This window comes from Rosa rugosa, chromosome 1 (genome assembly GCF_958449725.1).
Source record: "Rosa rugosa chromosome 1, drRosRugo1.1, whole genome shotgun sequence".
Taxonomy (NCBI): Eukaryota; Viridiplantae; Streptophyta; class Magnoliopsida; order Rosales; family Rosaceae; genus Rosa; species Rosa rugosa.
This window is the reverse complement of record NC_084820.1, coordinates 54,477,112-54,499,392: the sequence shown is the minus strand read 5'-3', so window position 1 is coordinate 54,499,392 and position 22,281 is coordinate 54,477,112. Positions and strand designations below refer to the sequence as shown.

The 22,281-nt window shown below is 39.9% G+C and overlaps 1 protein-coding gene across 1 annotated transcript; it reads left to right on the top strand.

Annotated features, from left to right (window-relative positions):
* Positions 1-3,883: 3,883 nt before the first annotated feature.
* On the top strand, positions 3,884-11,598 carry LOC133725491 (LEAF RUST 10 DISEASE-RESISTANCE LOCUS RECEPTOR-LIKE PROTEIN KINASE-like 2.4). Its single transcript, XM_062152769.1, has 3 exons — positions 3,884-4,812; positions 10,145-10,168; positions 10,268-11,598. Exons 1-3 carry the CDS (start codon positions 3,999-4,001, stop codon positions 11,434-11,436), a joined length of 2,007 nt encoding a protein of 668 aa, XP_062008753.1. The 5' UTR covers positions 3,884-3,998; the 3' UTR covers positions 11,437-11,598.
* Positions 11,599-22,281: the final 10,683 nt, after the last annotated feature.

Genomic DNA, 22,281 nt, shown 5'->3' with positions numbered 1-22,281 from the left:
GTTTGGCAGAAACTAAATTATAGTTAAAGGTTTGGAAGTATGGGTGTCCATAGTAATTCTATCAGAATTGTTATCCGACGAAATTTGAGTTATAAATAAGGTTGAGTGTTAAAGTGATAATAAGTAGAGAGAAAAGAAATTAATATATATTGGGTGGCCTTAGTAAATCGGGTGCACTCAGTATATGTCTGGTCAATATCGTAACTTCAAGTGAATGTTCGATAATTTGGGTAACTATTGAACCTATATCGATTGGTCAAATATGGTCAAACTGGTCAATGTTGGTCAAACTAAGAATATTGGTCAACTCCTGGTCAAACCCGGAAAAGTTGGTTTGGACGATATATTAATCGTCGAGATTTCCTATAATTGTTCAAAATGTATTAACTATCGAAATGTCGGAATCTAGGACTCCAGTTACCCGAGAAACAGAAGGTTCGCAACTCTCGGAGTACGTGAGAGAAAGCATCGGAATCCAGGTAGGGATTCAGGACTCTCCTCGATTGGTGATTTTCTTATATATTTTATTAATATGATGCATGTTATGTGGTATGGTTTGGTTATGTTAAAATGCAATGCATACTAACCAATCCGTGAGAAAATGTGTGATGGCTTGAGGACGAAGGGTGGCTCTGACTTCCTTGGGTTCGATCCCCAAAACCTCCAGAGGGTTAGTTACGCCGGTCATCCGGGTATTCCGATCATACTAACGGGCCCGGTACGTGTACGTAGCTAGGTAGCGGACGCTCTCGCTACGCTTACCTAGTGATAAAGTAAATTGAGGTAAGGTCGTGTAGTGGGTCTATGGGACCGGCCATCTGGTAAGATTCAGCGCGCGTATTCAATTTAGTATCATGCATCGATTTTCGAGTCAAAAAGCATTCTTATAAAGTTTGTCGTTCTTTTAAATATTTGGTTTAAGCAAGTTTTCATACTGGAGCGCTCCAAATACTTATCAGTTGATTCTCAAACCTAGTCGAGTTAGAGTTCTTGTTGAGCAGCGAGGACGAAAGCTCACCCCTACTACAGTATGGATGCAGGTACTGTGCACTGGTGACGGGACAGTAGCGGACGGAGCTGGGTGTGCGGAACAAGTTCGGTAAATCATTGTTTGGATTCCAATCTAAATTCTATTTCTCGAACTTCGTGTTCCAGAACTTGTTGATAGTTAGCTTGTGTCAATTTTAGTTCTCATGCCTTAAAGTTCGTACCCTTCGTGTGAACATTCATCCAAGTTCTGGACAAACGAAACAGAATTTAGCAATTCAAGTTTTCTCCTCAAAAAGATTTGTAGCTTCCGCTGTGTTTATACAAAAAGTTTTCAAGCAAAAATGCCTAGCGGTTCTCTGGGATATAAATCGAGCGTTCGGTTTATGTTTTAGAGACTCGCGGCGCTGTGACGTGCTTAAGCTGGTGAGGTGCAGCTTGGGGCGTTACAGTTATCCCCCACCATCTGTTATTCCCTATCTGCCTGGCTCGACATCTGTAGCTGCTGTGGACCAGCAATTGATAAGTAGGGACACATTGCTAGCCACTCTCAGGAGGAACTTGCAGGTGGCTCAATCCAGGATGAAAGGGTTTTATGATAAAAAAAACACACTGAAAGAGAATTTGGGAGTGGGGTTTGGGTGTATTTGAAGCTGCAACCATATAAACAACACTCCGTGCATAAAGGTGAGTTCCACAAACTATCTCAGCGTTACTATGGCCCCTTTCAAGTAATGGAGAGAGTGGGAAAAGTGGCTTACAAGCTGCAGCTACCTGTTACTGCAAAGATTCATAATGTGTTTCATGTCTCACTGCTCAAAAAGAAATTGGGAGACATAATCACTGCACAGCCCCACCTACCCCATATTATTGATCCAGAGAATCCAAAGTGGGAACCTTTTGCAGTGCTTGACAGGGAGAAGTCTGGAATACAACGGCTGCAACTTACGCAACCAACGGACGTTATAACGGAGGGGCAATATTGATAATTCCGCGCGCTGTTATTTATTAGGGTAAAAAAAACTTTCATCGTCCTCTCCTTACTTGCCCATCATCAACCAAAAACCACCTTCTTCTGAGGCATAAAGCCTGAATGAATTCCAGAAATGCTTAGGACCCGTATCGGCAAGGATTTAGATCTGTTTCGCATCGACCTCGTTAACCCGATCGTTAATACTATCGCATTAATCGATTGTGCCGTTGTTTTCAGTCATTTTCACCTTATTCAGTATTCCATCGAATGAAAGATCTGTCGAGATCCATATCTTCTATTATTGATGACTATTATTGAGTATTGGATTACCATGGCCTCTGCACTATTCTATAACCCAGATCTTTTCTGATGGTCCAAACCCAGATTTATGACCATCAACTATAATTGAATATTGTATTTTAACGTTCCGACGATCAAGAACAAGAAATTTGTAGGATACGTAGCGTTATAAAATTTGTCCCTTTCAAAACTGGCCATTTCTGGAGTGATTCTGATATGGGTATCTGCTAGCCTCGAGTGTTTTTGTGTTTGAAGTCGTGGGTGTCCATTGTTTGCTCTATTTTTTTTTTTCAGCTGAGCTTTGTTTTGGGTTAGGACTTAGGAGTTGTGTATGGAATTGGGTTAGTAGATTTAGAACAAGTGGAAGAGTCTAATATGACGACGGGATGCGCTTTCTGCAGAAGAATAAGGCCTAGCTTGGTGGGTTGATGAACTCAATTTGGTCGACGAGATGAGAAGAGACGTGGTGGCTGGCTTAAATAACACGACTCCTTATCTTGTCGTCTTGTGAGAATAGACCACTAAGTTTGTCAGAAACTTTACATTAACAGCCATCAGTTTTACCCCCTAACGTCCGTCAATGCGAAATTACAGAATGCCCCTGGTTTGTACGAATTTGTGGCTCTCATAAGGCCACGTCTCCTCTTGTCAGCAGCTGTAACTTACAGCCTGCGCATTCCAGCCTCCTCCCCAGATGAAGCCACATGGGAAGATGCTGAAACAATCACATCGAGGTACCCTAGCTTCAACCCTACTGTTGAAATTTCAAGAATGCTACTTTTAAAGGACAAATAGTCTCCTGGCATAGATGAACTTGAGGACAAGTTCTGTTTGAAGGGTGGAGTAATGTTATGAAACTAATCACAGCAGCCTATGTTGACTGAGAATAGTCCAAGTCTCCTTTATTTTCTATTTCAATTTAGTTATACGCACCGTTTCGTTCGTCCTCGTAATGGAATCTAATAGCTGCTTTCACGTTAGGATATTGACCAATGTTGAGGTGGCACGTGTCTCACATGACCACGCTCTAGCTATATAATTCTGCTTTCCCTTGTAGAAGAATGGTCAATGAATATAATTGCAATTTCTATTTTCCTCTTCTTCTCTCCAGAATTCTATTATTATCTGCTGCATTCCAGTAGTTAGGGTTAGTCCCCTAACATTGAGGATACACGATATGCAAAGTTACAGACTGCAGGGCACAAACAGAGACTTCTAGAACTGCAACTGCTTTTATCACACCACAGAATAGAAAAACAAAATATCCTCTTTGAGAGAAAAGTTTTTTATCTCGATCATTATAAATTTTAATGACTAGTCAATTGTAGAAAACTTGGCAGCAGTCATATATATTAAAATAAGTTCTATCCCACTAGTACTTTGAAGTTTGAACAATATAGTTATAAGGTCTGCTCACCTAAGGGACAGTTTTTAAGGGACTATGAGGGACAAGTGAATCTGACGGCTGAAAATAAATGCACAGTTTTAAATTGCTATAATTTCTGCTTTTATATTTAATACATGTGGTTGAGATGCATTTGTCCCTCACAGTCCCTTAAAACTTTCCCTTAGGTGAGCAAGCCATTATAGGGTCTTGTTGCTTCTTTGAACATTTCAAAAGGCCCGGGCATTAAAATGCCAGAAATGGACGCGACTTATTCGTAGCTGCAACCCCGTACTTCCCATTTCTTCATAACTTCAATTTCTTCGCCTCGCTCCAAGTTTTCATCTGGGAAATATGCAGTACTCCTTTCTGCCTTTCTTTTTGATCACTTCCTTTTTTTCAATAATCAACCTTCCATTCAGTCTCCGTGCCGATGATACAGTAGAATATGCCAACTGCAGCCAACCTATTACCTGTGGGAGCGTCAAAAGCAACATCTCTTACCCCTTTTGGGGGGCGAACCGAGCCGAATACTGTGGCAAATCTGGGTACGAGGTCACATGCCAAGCCGATGCCCCAATGATCACCATGAGGAATATCACTTTCAGAATTCTTGACATGAGTAGTACTAGTACAACAACTCCTACTGTAAAAGTTGCTAGGCAGGATTACTGGGGAACTATCTGTCCCTCGACATATGTTCCCACAAACTTCATCTTCTCTCTCTTCACTTACTCTTCTGGGCTTCTGAACGTGTCTTTTTGGTACGGATGCAATACAAACGTAACAGCAGTCGCTGGTAATTCGCATTTCTGCAACAGTAGCGTCACTGCTACCTATCTCACACAGACGAGAGCTAGTAATGCCTCAGTTGATCCAGTTACTACGGGCGGCTGTCAATATAAGGTTATGGTTCCGGTATTTGAATCCGCTTCTGAGGCTCTGGACAACAATGCTACAGATATTCAGACTGCCATAGATGGTGGTTTTGAATTGGATGTGCTAAATGCTGATACTGGCCTTTGCAACAATTGCTCGGCATCAGGGGGAGTTTGCGGGCAAAACAATACTCGTGCTAACGAATTCATGTGCTTTTGCTCTGCTTCATCTTCGACAACCGTATGTACTGAAAACTCTTCACCAAATCCAAGTTCGGCTCCAAGTTCAGGTACGTAATATACCTTGACATATATTCTCCTATAGTTAACTAAGATCAGGAAGATCGTAGAAAATATTTATTTCACTTATTAATTCAATCGATCAGGCGGTTAAAAAACAGGGTAGAGAAATAAAAGCACAAGCTTGACCCGGCTTCGTTTAGTAATGAGAAAATTTTCTCATTTTGCCAACTTAATTAGAGTAAATATTATTCAACAGACAGAAAATTCAACCTTGTTGGTATAGAAATCAACCTACAGTTCCAGTTCAGGGCTAATTTCCTCTATAGAATGCTTGGGAAGTTGCCCGTTGGTCATAGACTGATAAACATGTCATGTTTTTCTATGTTTGGTTGACTAAATTGTCATTGACCGGCACTCCAAAAATACCCAAAATTGTCATTGATCGGCACTCCAAAAATACCCGTTGCCGCATTACCCAGTTTGATCAGTACGCCTTATTCATCTTTCATGTCGCCGCACTTTACCCCCCTAGTCCTGAATCTCTGTTTAAGCTATGGTCCTTTTCTTTCTTTGTTCTTGCCTCCGAGTCCTGAATCTCTGTTTAACTTTAATCTATGGTCATTTTCTTTCTTTTATTGATCGATACACTTGATTACACTCTAATATACACTTTCAACAAATCTGCAGAATCTCTTATAAAGCCAAAGTGATAATTCTGAAAAATCCATTGTTTTTTTCTTTTTAGAAGAATCATAAATTATTCATAAATGTGGTGATGTTATAAAAGAACGTGCCACATAGTTGCTCGATAAAAGTAAGTTTCTTATACATAACACTACATTTGCATACACCTGAACACAATAAATTTGAAGTGAGTATAGAGCAAACTACCTCATACTCAATTTAACTGTGCGCGGGGTTACCACAACTCAAAAAACTGGGCCACCTCTTGAGCTGGAGGAGCTTCCAAAATTAAGTAAAGCCGAAGAACGACATACCAATTTAACCGAAGTCTCAAATATGAGCCAAAACTTGGACTCCAACCCACCCTGAACTTGAGGCCCGAGCAGCATCCATGTCAAAAACATGGACCTTGCATAGCCGAAATGTAACTCCCCAAACCAGGTAAAGGTGAAATTAGGTACCTAATACCGAATCTGAGGTGTGAGCGTAGAAATGTAAAACAAAATTAAAAATAACACTAAATACATTTTCAGAAATCATCAAAAATAAAACATTTAAAATAACAAAACTTTAATTACAAAGAGAAATAACGCCTTGTGATCTATCTCGCTCAAATCCACTATAATCCTTTTCAATTCCCGTAAATATAAGCAACATCTCCCTTAGTCATCTCGATAAACATGCCGTACCTCGTAATGCACCTGAATAAGAATCTATAGGGGTGAGTTTTGGTTAGTAGGGCCAAACCTCTTTAGATTATTCTTATCAATGTAAAACAATCAAGTTATCAACCAATACTTTATAAATGATAAAATAGATGCATGTATGCAAATGAACTCCACTTAATTACCTGTTAGTCCATGTATCAAAAAGAGAGAGTCTACACGTCTCATACCGTGTATTTTACCAACCGGGAGTGGCCCTAAATGTTTTGAATATATAATCTAACAACCTAAAAATAATTCAATCTACAACCCCCTTTTAATTTGTTAGTTATCTTTTTTGATCATGACCTTCAGACTCGAAACCCAATGAGATCGTTTTATCAACACTCTTCATTGAAGGGGCATACTTTTTCCGACTTGTGCACTTGTGGCCTGATCATAGGTCCTTAACGCCTTATGACGCCAAATTCAACCCAACAAAAGGATTCCATCCCATTTGGATACCAATGTTGCTCGTACCTCCACGTACACCACTTTCAAATGCATACTCTCAATGCCTCTCTATGAATTATGTATGTCAATTTGAATATCAATGTTCGTAATATAATATCCAACACATGTTTTTATAGAAAGTGATAACATTTCAACAAGTAATTCATCGACTACACTTGCTTTTATACAAAGAGCTAACAATATTCGAGATTTAAATCAAGCAATGTTAAACAATTCACTAATTTCAATTATAATTCCATTTAACATTTTAAATAGAAAATGTTCCCGAGAGATCCTACTTGGAATTTCAAGCTTTAACTGCATCGCTACTCAAGGTTAATAACACTGCGACTCGCATTCTGAAATCCATATCTGGCCTTCTACTTCTTGGATTGCCGGTAATATATCATTCAATCCTCTTGTCGCACTAATATTCGCGAATCGTCGAATTACTTCAAATTGATAATGGTCACTCAAAAACTGAGAACTATACTACTTTTCACATCGGGTGGAAGTCCTAAAAATTACTAAGGACACCCAGTTCTCTCGTTTCAGTTATTCTGGACACCCAACAACATAAATGAATAAAGTGTAAAATCATGAAGAAATATCTGTGTAAAATCGTTTTTTACAGATATTTACATATAAAGTGTAAAATCATTTTTTACAGATATTTACAGATAAAGTGTAAAATCATTTTTCACAGATATTTCTTCACCTTATTGGGGATATATCCTAAAATTCTTCACTTTATCGGAGATATATCACAAATATCGTAGACCAGCGAGCGGCTTTCAACCACCTAGAGTATCTTTTTGTTTTTATAAACCTATTATAACTTGTGATGTATAGGTTGAAGACAAAATTTAAAAAAAAAATTAAATTAAAAAAAAATATAGTTTTTATTTTATTTTTTTGTCTTGAAATGACCATTTTTGCCCTCAAAGTGGGTCCGATCGTCAGAGTTAACGTCCAATTTGGACGGAATAGGAGAAATTGGACACGGCTGATTGAAATTGGAAAGTTTGGGGGGTAAAAATTCAAAATTGAGAATAGTAGGCCTGGGCTCGGGTCGGCTCGGGCCCGAAATTTGGTAAAACCGAGACCGAGCCCGAAACAATCGGTCCGGGCCGGTTCAGGCTTTTTCATAAATGGAAACCAACAGAAACCGATACCAAACGGGCCGGTTCGGCCCAAAATCCAATTTCCCCAGCTTTATGCAAAATATATACAAAATTCGGTAAGAGGCAAGGTTTGAACCCCCGACCTCTTACACGAAAGCCTCGCTCCCAACCACTAGAGCACGAGATGCTCTCAATATAATTTGTGCAAAGTTTATATTTATTTCATCCCAGGCGGTAGAAATAAAACAAAACAAAACAGAGCCCACTCAACCCAGAACCCTCTTTTACTTTCTACTCTCTCTTTCTTTTCCAGTCGTCGTCTTTTTCTTTTTCTTCTTCAATTCTACTCCATATCTTCTTCTTCTTCTTTTTCTTTCTTTTTTCTTCCTCCCTAATCCCCATTATGCAGTTCTCTATTTACCATATCTTCTTCTTCTTCTTTGGCGACTTCGATCTACTCCGCTCCGAGCTTCAAGCTCAGGAGGCCATCAAGAAAAGTCGGGGTGACATGGGAGAGAAGAGGAGTGAGGATGAGGATGAGATTGATGATCCTAAGCTTAAGGAGTTTTTGCAGGTGATGCAACCTAGGGATCTTGACTGGTTTCGGTGATTGTACTCTCATCAGGGTCGAGTCTCAAAGAGAAGACTTCATCAGTTCATCTTCTTCATCCTTTTCGTCTTCCTCGTATTGGGTCTTGTCCTCGAATTGGAATCAGAATCGGAATTGGATTCAGAACTTGAACTTTGGGAAGAGAGAGAGAGGGAGAGAGAGCTCAGAGAGGGGCTGAGAGCCTGAGATCGGGTCGGTTCGGGTGGACCGAACTTGGGAAATCCTAAGACCGAGACCAAGACCGATAGTTTGTAATCGGGTCGGGTTTTGCACCGAACCGAAATATTTCTTCTTGAAACCGACCCGATTCGGGCTTTTTGGGTCGGTCTAGGTCGGGTTCTCAGTCCTTCGGGTCCTGACGCCCAGGCCTAGAGAATAGAGGGGGTGACATGATGACACCCCCAAACCTCAGGGGGGGGGTAAACTGAAATTAATCCAATTAATAATACGAATTCTCGGTTACATACTTCAAACAAATGCTCCTTGCATAAGAACACCATTCCTCAACCATAGTACTTGTTTTATTAACTTGTAACTCGATACAAAATCATGTATCATCCACCTTAGCAATATCATCAACAACCCGCCATATGAGTAGGTTATTTATGTAAATTTTCAGCTAAATTGATAATCATTAAGGCATTCATAACTATAATTTATAGTTATAAGCATGAATGATTCAGGTTGGACAGATTTGATTCGTCTATTGATTTAATCAAGTTCATTACCTTAAAGGTCATCAACTTGGCTGAAAATTTGCAGAAGTGATCTATTCATGGAGTTCTAAAAACTAAACGGTCATTTTAGGGGGATTCTTTTTTGGACTCATTTTTCAATCACATATTGACATCTCCACCGTTCAATTCTTAGGAATCCATGAATAGATCATTTCTGCAAATTTTCAGTCAAATTGATGACCGTTAAGGTATCGAACTTAATAAATTAATAGACAAATCAAATATATCCAATCTTAACTGTTCATGCTTATAATTATAAATAACAGTTATGAATATGGCTGTCAATGGGTCGTGTTGGGTTGGGTTCGTGTCGGGTCAAGGTATTTGTCGTGTCGCAAGATATAAACCCAAACTCAACGCATTTAATAATCGTGTCAAAAATTTAAACCAAAACTCAACCTATTTATTAAACGGGTTACCCGTTTCCAACCCGCTTAACTCATTTAATAAATAGATCGTGCCTTGTTGGACAAAATGACCAATTTAAACGTTAACAATGAGACCCATTTAACTAAAAAAATGCATAAATTGATTAAATGCACTAAAAATTCCACAAGACGAAAAATATAAATAATTATATATAATTCATAAATAATTAAATTCAATAATTAAAAAGTGAAATATTTCAAATTGTCTAATCCTATGATCAAATATTCCGAACGTCCAAAATTTCAAGAAGAAACATAGCACATTCGGGTTATACGAGTTCACTTCGTGTTGGCGGGTTGACCCGTGGCCGACCCATTTATTAAATGGGTCATGGCGGGTTGACCCACCACCGACCCGCTTTTAAATCGTGCGGGTTCAACCCTCTTTATTTCGTGCGGGTTTCGAGTCGTGTTATCGGGTCGTGTCGGAATTGACAGCCCTAGTTATGAATGCCTTAACGATCATCAATTTAGCAGAAATTTACAAAGTAACCTTTTTTTTTTAATAAGATACTTATACCTTTATCCAAAAAAAAAAATTCAAAAAAAAAATTTATTTATAGCCCTATAATATTAATGTATAGAAGTTTTACTGTAAGTAAGACAAAGAAGACTTACTATTGCTATTTTCTATTGCAGGGCGAGCCAACAATATAGCTATGGGTACGTACATATGGTGATTATATACAAATGTCACTTTGAATGGTTTTTTACATTCATACAAAAATTAATCAAATGCAAATCTTCAATTTTTGTGTGCAGGCACTGTGTTCGGAGGTTTTGCGACCATCCTAATGTGTACATGTATTACATGCATATATAGGAAAAGAATTTTCTTCTTGATCAATAAAATTTATTCAGCAGTGCTCTTCAAGAAAGAAGAAAGGAATGAGTTGGATATTGAGGAATTTATAAGGACTTATGGATTGATCGCCCCAAGGCGATATAGTTATTCAGACGTGCTGAAAATGACAAACTCATTTGAAGATCAAATTGGTAAAGGAGGATATGGCACTGTGTACAAAGGGAAGCTGCCGGATGGCCTTCTTGTGGCGGTCAAAATCCTAAATGAATCAAATGGTGATGGAGAAGAATTTATTAATGAAGTTGCTAGCATTGGTCGAACTTCCCATGTCAATGTAGTCACACTTTCGGGATTCTGTTACCAGAGGAACAAAAGAGCTCTAATCTATGAATACATGCCTAATGGATCCTTGGATAAGTTTATACATAACCAAGGATCTTTTAAGGCAAACTGCCACTTAGAATGGAAGACATTATCTGAAATTGCAGTCGGGGTTGCGCGAGGACTCGAATACTTGCACCGTGGTTGTAATACTAGAATTTTGCACTTCGACATAAAGCCACAAAATATTCTGTTGGATAAAGACTTTTGCCCGAAAATATCTGATTTTGGCCTTGCCAAGCTTTGCAAGACCAAGGAAAGTATTGTGTCAATGTTGGGAACAAGAGGAACTGCAGGATACATTGCACCAGAAGTATTTAGTCGCAACTTTGGTGGAGTGTCACATAAATCTGATGTTTACAGCTACGGCATGTTGGTTCTCGAAATGGTTGGGGCAAGAAGGAATTTACATTCTGAAGTGTCTCATACAAGTGAAATGTTTCCACATTATGTTTATAAAGACCTAGAGCTAAGCAATGACGAAAGCATTTTCAGAGCAATACCGGATGAGGAGAATGAACTAGTAAGGAAGATGATATTAATCAGTCTTGGGTGCATTCAAACTATGCCATCTGATCGACCATCAATGAGCAAAGTTGTAGAGATGCTGGAAGGACCCCTTCATTCTTTAACAGTTCCACCTAAACCTTTCTTGATTCGTCCTACAGGATCAGTCACCAATGAGCAAAGTAGCAGAGATGCAGAAGAATCTATGATCACATCTCAAGAATCTGAAACATGCTAAGACCCGGTTTTAGATAGCGTAACTTGAACAATAAGAGTTGTAGCTTTATTAAGCCTCTTACCAACTTTTATAAGCTGCTATTAAAATTTAACTTTCTTGATGCATAAGAGATGCTGTTTTTTTTTTTTTTCTCTGTTTTTATTTTGCTAAGAAGCGATAGAGATAGAAAATGCAAACAATAACTGAACCTCGTCAAGTGACAGGAGAATCATGGAATAAACATAGTACCTCGTGCAGTAGTGGTCAGATTGAGATGAGCACTGATATTAGTTAACAAGAAGCTTCTTTTATGACGTCATTATTTCTATTAATAATTGTGTCCAGGACAACCTACAAAGCTGGAGTGCTGGACAGCCTGGACTATGTGAATGCATCAGAAAGTGGACAAGAATTTAATTCTTCAAACAATGCAATTCGGAAATGTTTAATTGCTTATTATTTCGATTGACCGGCGATTCCTCCTACCATGTGGACGACGGCGGAGCCGGGGAAGTCGATGACTTTGGATTGGAACAAGAGGTTAGTGGTGTTGAAGGCGCTGGCCTAGCCGTCAGCGGATCAGATCTGTGGGAGACGACGAGGTAGACGAAATCGGTGAGGAAGGAGGAGTAGATTAAGGGTCAATAAACTTTTATTTCTTAATAAAACTTTTATTGAATGTCAACAAAACAAATTCTGAGGACTAGAGTTTTCATGGATCTCTCTCTGTGCTCACTCGCAAAGCTGCGTTTGCGTGCAAAATACTCAAATAAATAAACAAAAATCACTGAAAAGGCAAAAAATGAAGAAAAAAAAATACTTTTGGAGATAAAAAGGAAAAAATATAGATTTATTTGGAAAATCTTATTTAAGTACAACTTAAGGAAGAACAGTAGTTGTAGTAGAATTAGGCCCCGTTTGGGATTGCTTCGCTTTTAAAAAAATCAGCTTTTGTTCAAAATTTTATATTTTATTGTGTTTGGTAAATAAATAAAAAACAGATTTAATTGAAAGTTATAGCTCACTGACAGTAGATTTTAGAAGCAGCCCAGAGGTTGCTTTTAGAAGCTGCTGTGGATTAGAACACGCTCTGCAGTTATCTCACAACACAGTAGCAGCAGTTTTTTTTATATCAAATTACCACTACCTACACTTTTAGCCCATAAATTACCTTTAAATTCCCATGAGCTAGTGTGCAAGGCCCATGCGCAAGGTATTATACCATGCGGTCAGATTCCATCCCTTTTTGAATTATTTCTATTGGCAAGTAAATTACAAATCTGTCATTGTGGGTTTGATAATGTGAATTAATACTGCTGAATGTCAGTAGCATTATGAAAAAAATAATATTTCTATATTCCGTCTTTGTTTTTCTTAGAAACAACACATTTATTTAATAATTCCAAAAACTATTTATACATATTACAATATGAAACTTGAACACTATATCATTTATCTCTGGCTTTGCTGCTTTCACATACAAGTTGCTTTGAATTTCACCTCTTCTCATGGTGAAGAAGTTTCTCCAGTAGGATTTCTTGGAGTACTGACCCCCAATAGTATACTAGCCCCAGTAGTATACTGACTGTAACGTCCCGAACCTAAATTTACCAGTTTACGAGTCTTTCGATGGGTAAACGACATTTACATTTACTTTTTGGCTCCGTTTCGACACTTTAGGGGGCCCTAAAAGTTGACTTTTTGTTTGGGTCAAAATTTGAGGAAATATTCTTCATGAAAGTTGTAGAGGACGTTAAACCGAGCGCGTGCATATGTGGTACGTAAAAATCGGAGTTCATATACGAAAGTTATAAGCGAAAAACGGAAGTTACTGTTCATAGTAATTAGTATATATATAGGAATTTACTGTGGGTAGATCAGATTCTACCCAGCCTCTTTCTCTCTCCCCGATTCTCTCTTCCTCTCCGACCTCTTCACCTTCTTCCGGCCATAACTCCTCCATCCGGCGATGGATTTTGACATATAAGATGTCGTTGGAAAGCTCTCTTCCTTCTCTTCATTTCTGGGTTTGTTTGGTAGCTTAATATGAACTGTGGAAGGTGCAGCAACGAGAAGAAGAGGACGGTCACTGTAGCAGATTGAGGTCATCGCCGGTTTCTTCCGATTCCGGCCACCCCAGACGATCAAGTTAGGTTCTTTGGAAGCGCCTTGGGACGTAGATGATGCTCCCCAAGTATTTTACAGCGATTTGACGCGAGAAGGAAGAATCGAAGATTTGAAATTCTGGGTTACTATTCACAATTCGGGTTCAAACTTCTCCGTAATTGTTGAGGGCGACGTGCCGAGCTACTGCTCGACGTAGGAAACTGGTAGCGTGGTCGCCTAAATAGTACTGTGAGTGGACATTTATTTTAAATTAATTGTGCATGCAGTATATTATTATTTTCCAATTGAGGTTTAATTTATTATTTGAATTATTGAGTTTTATGATTTTATGAGCTTGATTTCTTGTGATTTATTATGCTCTATGAGTTACGGGATTATTAGTGGATTTCCTTCTCGAGGGCTTTTAGTAGATTTTCGAGATAGTTATTTATGAGTTATTGAGTTGGGAAATGATTTTCGGGAAGTGATTGATTAAGAAAATATTGTGAGAATTATTGATTTTGAATATCGATTTATATGGTGATATAAGAGTACGAATGATTTGGCAAATATTTGAACATGATCGAATTATCGAGATTTCTTGAGTTTTGAGCTCCGCATTTATCAGCTTTGAAGTTATATTGAGATCCTTTCCGAAAGCATTTATTGATTTACCGAGGATTTATTGAGATATTGAATCTTGAGGTATCGGGATATTCTTAAGTTATGCTTTCGGTGAATTATTGATGACTTATTGGATTAATAACGGGTTTAATTTCTTTCCGAAAGCAATTATTTTAAAGAGATTGATTCCAGTCTATTGAGGAGGTAAATAAGTCAGCGCATGCATGCATTACCTGGTCGGCAGTCCCCTCCAGGTAAGTCTGGTCGGCAGTCCCCTCCAGACAATATTCTGGTCGGCAGTCCCCTCCAGAATATTCCGGTCGGCAATCCCTTCCGATGCGTCATTTGGTCGGCAGTCCCCTCCAGATGGCATGAGGTAGTTAGTCGGCAGTCCCCTCTAACTACCTATGGTTAGTCGGCAGTCCCCTCTAACTACCTATGGTTAGTCGGCAGTCCCCTCTAACTACCTATGGTTAGTCGGCAGTCCCCTCTAACCATTACCTCCTCGTCCGATCGGCAGTCCCCTCCGATGCGTCACTGGTCGGCAGTCCCCTCCAGGTGGCATGAGATGACTAATCGGCAGTCCCCTTTAGTCATCGTCCATTTTGAGATATGAGTAATTTAACGAGAGGTTTGAAATATCATTATGTATTTGAGGGATTTGAGATTTTAAAGAGATTTCGAGATGATCGAGATTACATAATTGAGATTTCAATAAAGATGATGGTTAAGAGTGTTTTTAAGATTTTTACTGCATGTGAGGTTTTAGAGAATAACTTGGGAAAGCATTAAGTTTCACTTGTTCATTTGAAATTACTTATTTTTTTTGTCCACTCACTCTAACGGTTTTCAAATGTTTTTCCCCTGGGCCCTTCGGTTTCAAATGCCCAGTTTGCAGGCCAGTGTAGCTTGAGGTCGAGCGTACTTGGGGTTGAGGCATAGCTGTCATAGCTTTCGCATTATAGAAGTATCGGTTCTTTATCTTGTATTCTATCTTCTTGTACGCTTGTGCATTAGATTGCTCTGATAACCTATGTGATTAATATTCTTAAGTTCAGAATTGTTTTGTGAATTGGGAGATGTTGTGATTTTGGGAGCAGGGTGGCTCCAGAAGATTAAGGGTGGATTATTTTAGAAGTGTAAATGTCTTTCTACAGGTTTTGGGTAGTCCACTTTTAGAGGAAGTTCCGCCAAATTTTTGGTAGAATTTCTTCTAAGGTGGGCCCCGCAGGGCCACTTTGGATTTCAAGGGGAAATCCGGGGCGGGTCCTGTCACTGACCCCCAGTAGTATACTAGCCTGGCCTTCTTGCATTTGCTCACTTCAGCATTGCTTTCATTAGCTCCATCCTGTAAGTCAACCGACAACACAGAGCATAAGGGATAACAAAGTGTGCCCAAAACTGCTTTGGCAATTACAACTCTAATCCTTTCTCTTCAAATATGTTGAAACAACTCTAATCCTTTCTCTTCAAAAATCATAGCATTCAAACACATAAGAACTGTCACTAAACTTGGAGCCTAATCTCTAATAATCTCTATAGTTTCTTCCATTTCTTTCTGAGATAAAAATTGGAAAAGAAAAAACAAAAGGAAGTAGAAGATACAAGCAACAAATTTTGCAACTAATCCATGAACTTGCAAGAACACATAACCACAAAAAGCAACAATTTTTTTGTCAAACTAACATAAACACAAAACTAAAGCATTACACAACACCACCAATCCCATAAGAAACTAACATAAACACAAAACTAAAGCTACTGACCCACAATATAAAACTGATAATCAGACTATAGCTACTGACCTACAAACAAAATGTTGCTGAGTCCTCCAAAAATAACAAACAAATTAAGATCAATATAGCTCCACCAAATTGCAAAACAAATAAACAACACAAGTTCATTATAGCTTACCCATGCCAAAACCTGTGACAACATGAGGCTAAAGGTACTGACCCTCAGAATTTCTCAACCAAAATTTCTCAGCTAAAGCTACTAAGCATGATCAAATTTCGACAGTATTGAATGCATAATTAAACTATAGCTACTGACCTTCAGAAACTACAAATTTCTCTACTGACCTTCAAGCCCTAGCATAGCAGAAGCCTCGCCTCCGGGGTTGCGCCCTCGCTTCGCCGGCTGCTTTGCCTCCTAGCTTCGCAGCCTCCCTTCGCTAGCTAGCTTTGCAGCCTCGTCTCGCTGGCTTTGCAGCCTCGTCTCGCCGGCTTCGCAACCTCCCTTCGCCGCCTCACTTCGCCGGCTTTGCAGCCTCGCTTCGCCAGTTGCTTCCCAACCTTGCTTCTCCGGCTTCGCAGCCTCCCTTCGCCGCCTTGCTCCACCAGCTGCTTCGTCCCCTACCTTCGTCGGAGCCCTAGATCGATTTAGGGAGGATTTGGATTTTGGGATGGTTTCGATTTTGGAACCGTTCTGATTTTGGGAGAAATGGGTTATGTGAGTCTCAGTGGCATGTTTCGTAATTTTCTTAATATTTGAGTGTTTTTTCTATAAAATGGGCTGACAGCCTGTATCAATTGTTGGCCGCATGGGCTATTGGTTTTGGAGTACGCTATTGGTAAATACTAGTGTCATTTTGTAGTTATTGGTAAAAAGCTCTTTTTTTTTAAAAGTCACAGCAATCATTAACTAGCCCTTAGACTTTGGAGACTTTTTTTTTGGTAGAAATTAGTCACTAATAGTTAGTTTTGAAAAAAGGAGAGTGAAATTAACACCATGTTTTTCTTTACAAACCACACCTTCCTGACTTCCTCCCTTTTTCATGTGTATTTATATAACGAACATGTACATATAGAACAAAATGAAAGGTAGATGTGATTTGCAGAAAATGATGTACCAATCCCCTTAAAAATTCATGTTGGTCGCCAACCACAGCACTAACTTTTCAAATCAAACTCAAAAGCGGGTTCTAATTTCATTCAACACGAGCTAGAATGACCATCACATACCCTTCCACTGCTATTTATAGACATATCAAGAAGTTGCGGTAGTACCCACGTTGATACATAGAAATATGTCCACTCATTAGACATCAAATGCGTAGATTACAACTTGAATTTTCCTTTGGTACTACTCTAGAAGCTTCGCTAGAAATAAGAACTATGAAAAAGCATAGTTTGGTTTGAATAGGAAGCCTGGAAACTAAAGACACATAGCTCTCTCCAAAGAAGTGGGGAATTAATAGAAAAAGTTGAAAAAACTTACTATAGTAGCCCACTGGGGCCCAAGAAGTAGAACTTCAGCCCAAAAGATGAACCCCGCGCGCCTCTGCCGCTAGTTCAAGACGCCGCCAACCATCTGAAAGTCACCCCGCTGGACCCCAAGTAGATTCGAACCAAACTAATCCGAATCAACCCGAAAAAATCACAACGCCAAGGAAATCACCCAGAGCCGGCATCACACAAGGAAGCAATGAAGACCAAATATCCCGGAGGCTGAGCGACAACCTTAGTGCCTCAGAATCGCCACCATAACTGACTCTAATCCATTTCGTTGATCCCTCAAGCACAACCCTCCGTATCAAGCCACCTCCGCACATAGTGCCTAAAACATTTGTCCGTCGTCAGACCCCACGACGTCGGCAAGGCCAGATGTTAGAGCTCTGCCGGAGGTGCGAGCAATTACTGGAAAACTGACTTCATTCGTAGGAGACTCTAGTCGCAAAGCGGCTAAGGTTTTGTATCACGCTTTTACCACAACACTAACTTACCTCACTAACAATAGAAAAATCCTCTAATAGGTCATCTTTTGCAAAAAAAAAACCCTAAAGGAGAGAAATCTCCGGCAAAGCGCGACGGCTGTATCGTTCGTCCCAGCGGCGGTATAGCTGTTCCAACGGTAGTGAAAGTATGACGTTCCGCATATTGGCGTGGAATTGCAGAGGTATAGTGGGTAGCTCCAGACGACGGGACCTGATTGATATTATCAGGCAGGAGAAACCAAAGATCTTGTTTGTCTCTGAAACTTTATGTGACAAGCAACAACTTGAAACCCTAAGGATCAAGGTGGGGTTTGACAATTGCTTGGGGAAGCCAAAGGGAGATGGTTCACGGGGTATAGCGTTTCTATGGATGAATGACGTACCTGTCCATATTCGAAACTACTCTGCTCTTCATGTGGATGTTTCGATCGGAGATAGGGGCTCAGCGGCGGATGAAGGCTGACAGGTATTTATGGATTCGCTCAGGCTGCTGATCGCTCGGAGACTTGGACTTTGATGAGACAATTGGCTGCACAGTCGAGTCTACCTTGGATTATAGTCGGGGACTTCAATGAAATAGCAGATAACACTGAGAAAACGGGAGGTGTGCCTCGTAGGCTCCCACAGATGCAAGCCTTCAAACAAGCAATGACAAATTGTGACTTGATTGATATGGGATATTTTGGTAGTCCGTACACATGGTATGATCACCAAACTAAGGAGAGGTTAGATAGGAGTTTATGGAATGTGGGACTGCGCAATCTTTTCCCTTGTTCCCGTACTACACACCTGCCTCGTTCCCAGCATTTCAGATCATAGTCCTCTCCTTGTTGAGGTCAGTGATGCCCCCCCCCCTCGTCCCTCACTCTGGGAGAAAGAAAGCTAGGTTCCGATTTGAGCAGTTTTGGGCTACTCACCGAGAATGTGAGGAGGTGATTCAGAGAGGCTGGCAAACGGTTATTGCTGGTGATCCTATGAGCAGGGTGTGTCAGCGTATTCAACGAACTGGGCAGGAGTTGTACAAATGGTAGAGGCATACTTTCAAGTTTCGACAGGTAGAGTTGCGAGCAGCCAGAGCTCGATTGGATGAGTTGTTGAATACACCTTTTGATGCGTCTTACAATGCAAAAAAGCAAGCACTTCAGATTAAATTCCAAGAGTTGCTTACACAGGAAGAAACCGTGTGGATACAAAAGTCTAGGGCTTTATGGTTAAAGGGTGGAGACTGTAATACTGCATATTTTCATCGTCGTGCCTCTAACAGGAGGCAGCGTAACCAAATCTTGGGACTCTTTGATGATACAGGTCATTGGGTTAATGAGCCCCAAGAGATTGAGAGGGTAGTTACTACTTATTATCATAATTTGTTTCTCACTGAGGGTTCAAACCCAATGGCTAGAGAGCTGATTCTTAATACCGTGCAGCCTAAGGTGTCTATGGTAATGAACCAGGAGTTGATGTCTCCTTACTCTGATGAGGAGGTGCGTGTAGCTATTTTTCAAATGCATCCTTCTAAATCTCCCGGTCAGGATGGTATGTCTCCTTTCTTTTTTCAAAAGTATTGGACTAAGGTTGGACCGGATGTTTGTACGGCAGTAAGGCATTTTCTTTCATCGGGGCTATTACTGAAAGAGGTTAATTACACTCATGTGACATTGATACCTAAGGTTAAGGATCCTAAGCATATGACTGATCTACGGCCCATTGCTTTATGCAACGTGTTGTACAGAATTTGCTCTAAGGTTCTTGCCAATAGGTTGAAGAAAATACTGGGAGATGTCACTTCACCTTTGCAGAGTGCATTTGTCCCGGGCCGGTTGATTTCAGATAATACACTTGTGGCAACTGAACTGGCTCATTATTTGCATACAAATCGTGGGGGAGGTGTTGGTCATTTTTCTTTAAAATTGGACATCAGTAAGGCATATGACAGATTGGAGTGGCCTTTTATTCAAGCTATGTTACTGAAACTTGGTTGTGATGTTAAGTGGGTGGAGTTAATTACGGCTAGTATTAATACTGTTAGCTATTATTTTCTTGTGAATGGAGAGGTACGTGGCTATGTTAGACCCTCCAGATGGATCAGACAGGGGGATCCACTATCGCCATATCTCTTTATTTTATATGCAGAGGGTCTATCTTCTCTGATTGAATATTTTGTTCAGCAGCAGTGGATTCAAGGGATAGTTGTAGCCCCTACTGCTCCAAGAATTCACCACTTGTTGTTTGCTGATGATAGCTTCTTATTTGGGGCAGCAACTGATGAGGAATATCAGCAGTATCGTAATGTTTTGCATACTTATGAAATAGCTTCTGGACAGCGTGTGAATTTACAGAAGAGTAATGTGGCTTTTAGCAAAAATGTGAGCATGGAGAGGCAACTCTTCTTAGCTAACTTGCTTGGAGTTGACGAGTAGACAAGCATGAAAGGTACCTAGGGTTGCCTACTTTTGTGGGAAGATCGAAAACTGCTGCTTTCAGTTACTTAAAGGAGCGGCTTACAAAAAAGGTTGTGAGTTGGCGTGCAAAGCTACTTAGTGGTGCAGGGAAAGAGATTCTCATAAAGGCGGTTGCTCAAACAATCCCAAATTATGCTATGAATTGTTATATGCTACCGGTGGGTTTGTGTGATGATTTGCAACAATTGTGTGCCGGCTTCTGGTGGGGAGATTCAGGAGAAAAGCAAAAAATTCATTGGCATTCATGGGATAGATTATGTGTCCCTAAATGGAGGGTGGTATGGGTTTTAAGAACCTCCACTGGTTCAATCTTGCGATGCTTGCAAAGCAAGTTTGGAGGATTTTAAAAAATCCAGAATCACTTATAGCTAGATTGTACAAGGCTGTCTACTACCCTTAAGGTGATTTTAGTACTGCAGAGCTGTGGGATAGGCCTTCTTTTCCTTTTCGTAGTATATACGAAGCTCGAAATGTTCTACTACGTGGAATTAGATGGCAAATTGGTAATGGGGAGTCTGTTGATATTTGGCGTGATTGTTGGCTTCCTGATTCTTTTCCTAGATGTCCTTCTTTTCCTCCTCCGAGGGATGCTCCAAAGTATGTAGTGGAGTTGATCGATCATTCTACAAGAAAGTGGGATGTTGGCATACTTAATCAGTGGTTTACACCGACGGATAGGGATTTGATTTTGAGTATCCCTCTTGGTCGTCGAGCTTCAAATGACAGGTTAGTCTGGCGCTTTCATAAGAAGGGTATTTTTACCACAAATAGTGCATATTTTGTTGCTCGTGATATTGCTTTAGGGCTCATGTTGGCTCCTCCTGAACTGGTTGACCCCTATAGAAAGTTATGGGCAGCCATTTGGCATGCTAAAGTGCCACCGAAAGTTGCTCTCCATGCTTGGAGATCGTGTGTGAATATCCTGCCTAATCGAACTTGCCTTAGTTCAAAGGGCTATTTGGGTGACACTAGCTGTTTGTTATGTAACAATGACTTAGAGAATGGTGTTCATTTATTTACTTAGTGTTGTTATGCATTAGAAGCTTGGGTAGCAGCTGCGCTGCCAATATCCAAGGTGGCAGTATCGGACTTGAAAGATTGGCTATTAATGTTAGTTAATTTTCTCAGTAAGGAGTAGTTTAACAAGGCCTTAATGGTTATATGGGCTATTTGGAAAATCCGCAATGCACAGATGTGGGAAGGGAGTAGACAACACCCAAGTGAAGCTTCTATGGTAGCTATGTGTTGGTTTAATGAATTTGCTAAAGCAAATACAGTTGAACAATCTCCACGGGTGCAGCAAAGGGTATGGGAGGCTCCAGAGAATGGTTGGTTGAAGTGTAATAGCGATGGTTCTTTTCTTGCTGCTGCTAATAGAGGCGGCGTGGGAGCTGTGATTCGTGACCATGATGGTACGTTCAAGGCAGCTACCACGAAGCAACTTGATCAAGTGGTTTCTCCTTTCCATGCTGAACTTATAGCTTTATATGAAGGTGTGAAGCTGGCTCAAGCTTTGCAATTTGATAAGGTAGAATTCGAAACAGATTGCCTACTACTTGTGCATGTCTTGAAACAAGAAGCTACAGATTGTTCAAACTTGGGCTTCATGCTTGAGGAAGTGAAAGAGTTATTGTGAGGACATGTGCATTACATGATCAGCTTTGCTCCTAGAGATGCTAATATGGTGGCACATAGAATAGCTAGCCATTCTTTGTGTAATAGTGATAGCCAAACATGGCTCATAATTGCTCCCGAGTTTATAAGGGATGCCATTTTAAACGAGTGTACTTGTTAAGTTTCAATGAAAGTATTTGGTTCAAAAAAAAAAAAATAGAAAAATCCTCTTAATTTCTTTTCTATTTTCAAATTTTTATTTATAAGATAATGTTATTTTGAAAATCTAAGTTCGGAAGGCCATATCTTAGATGAAGTTAAGCAGTTAGTTTTATCGTTTTCTAGTTG

What these genes read in the sequence shown, in the direction of transcription:
- LOC133725491 (XM_062152769.1), top strand. Translation starts at nt 3,999, where the DNA reads ATGCAGTACTCCTTTCTGCCTTTCTTTTTGATCACTTCCTTTTTTTCA. An exon ending in AAGTTCGGCTCCAAGTTCAG is followed by an intron (nt 4,813 to 10,144) that starts GTACGTAATATA and finishes TTTCTATTGCAG; the next exon opens with GGCGAGCCAACAATATAGCT. An exon ending in AGCCAACAATATAGCTATGG is followed by an intron (nt 10,169 to 10,267) that starts GTACGTACATAT and finishes TTTTGTGTGCAG; the next exon opens with GCACTGTGTTCGGAGGTTTT.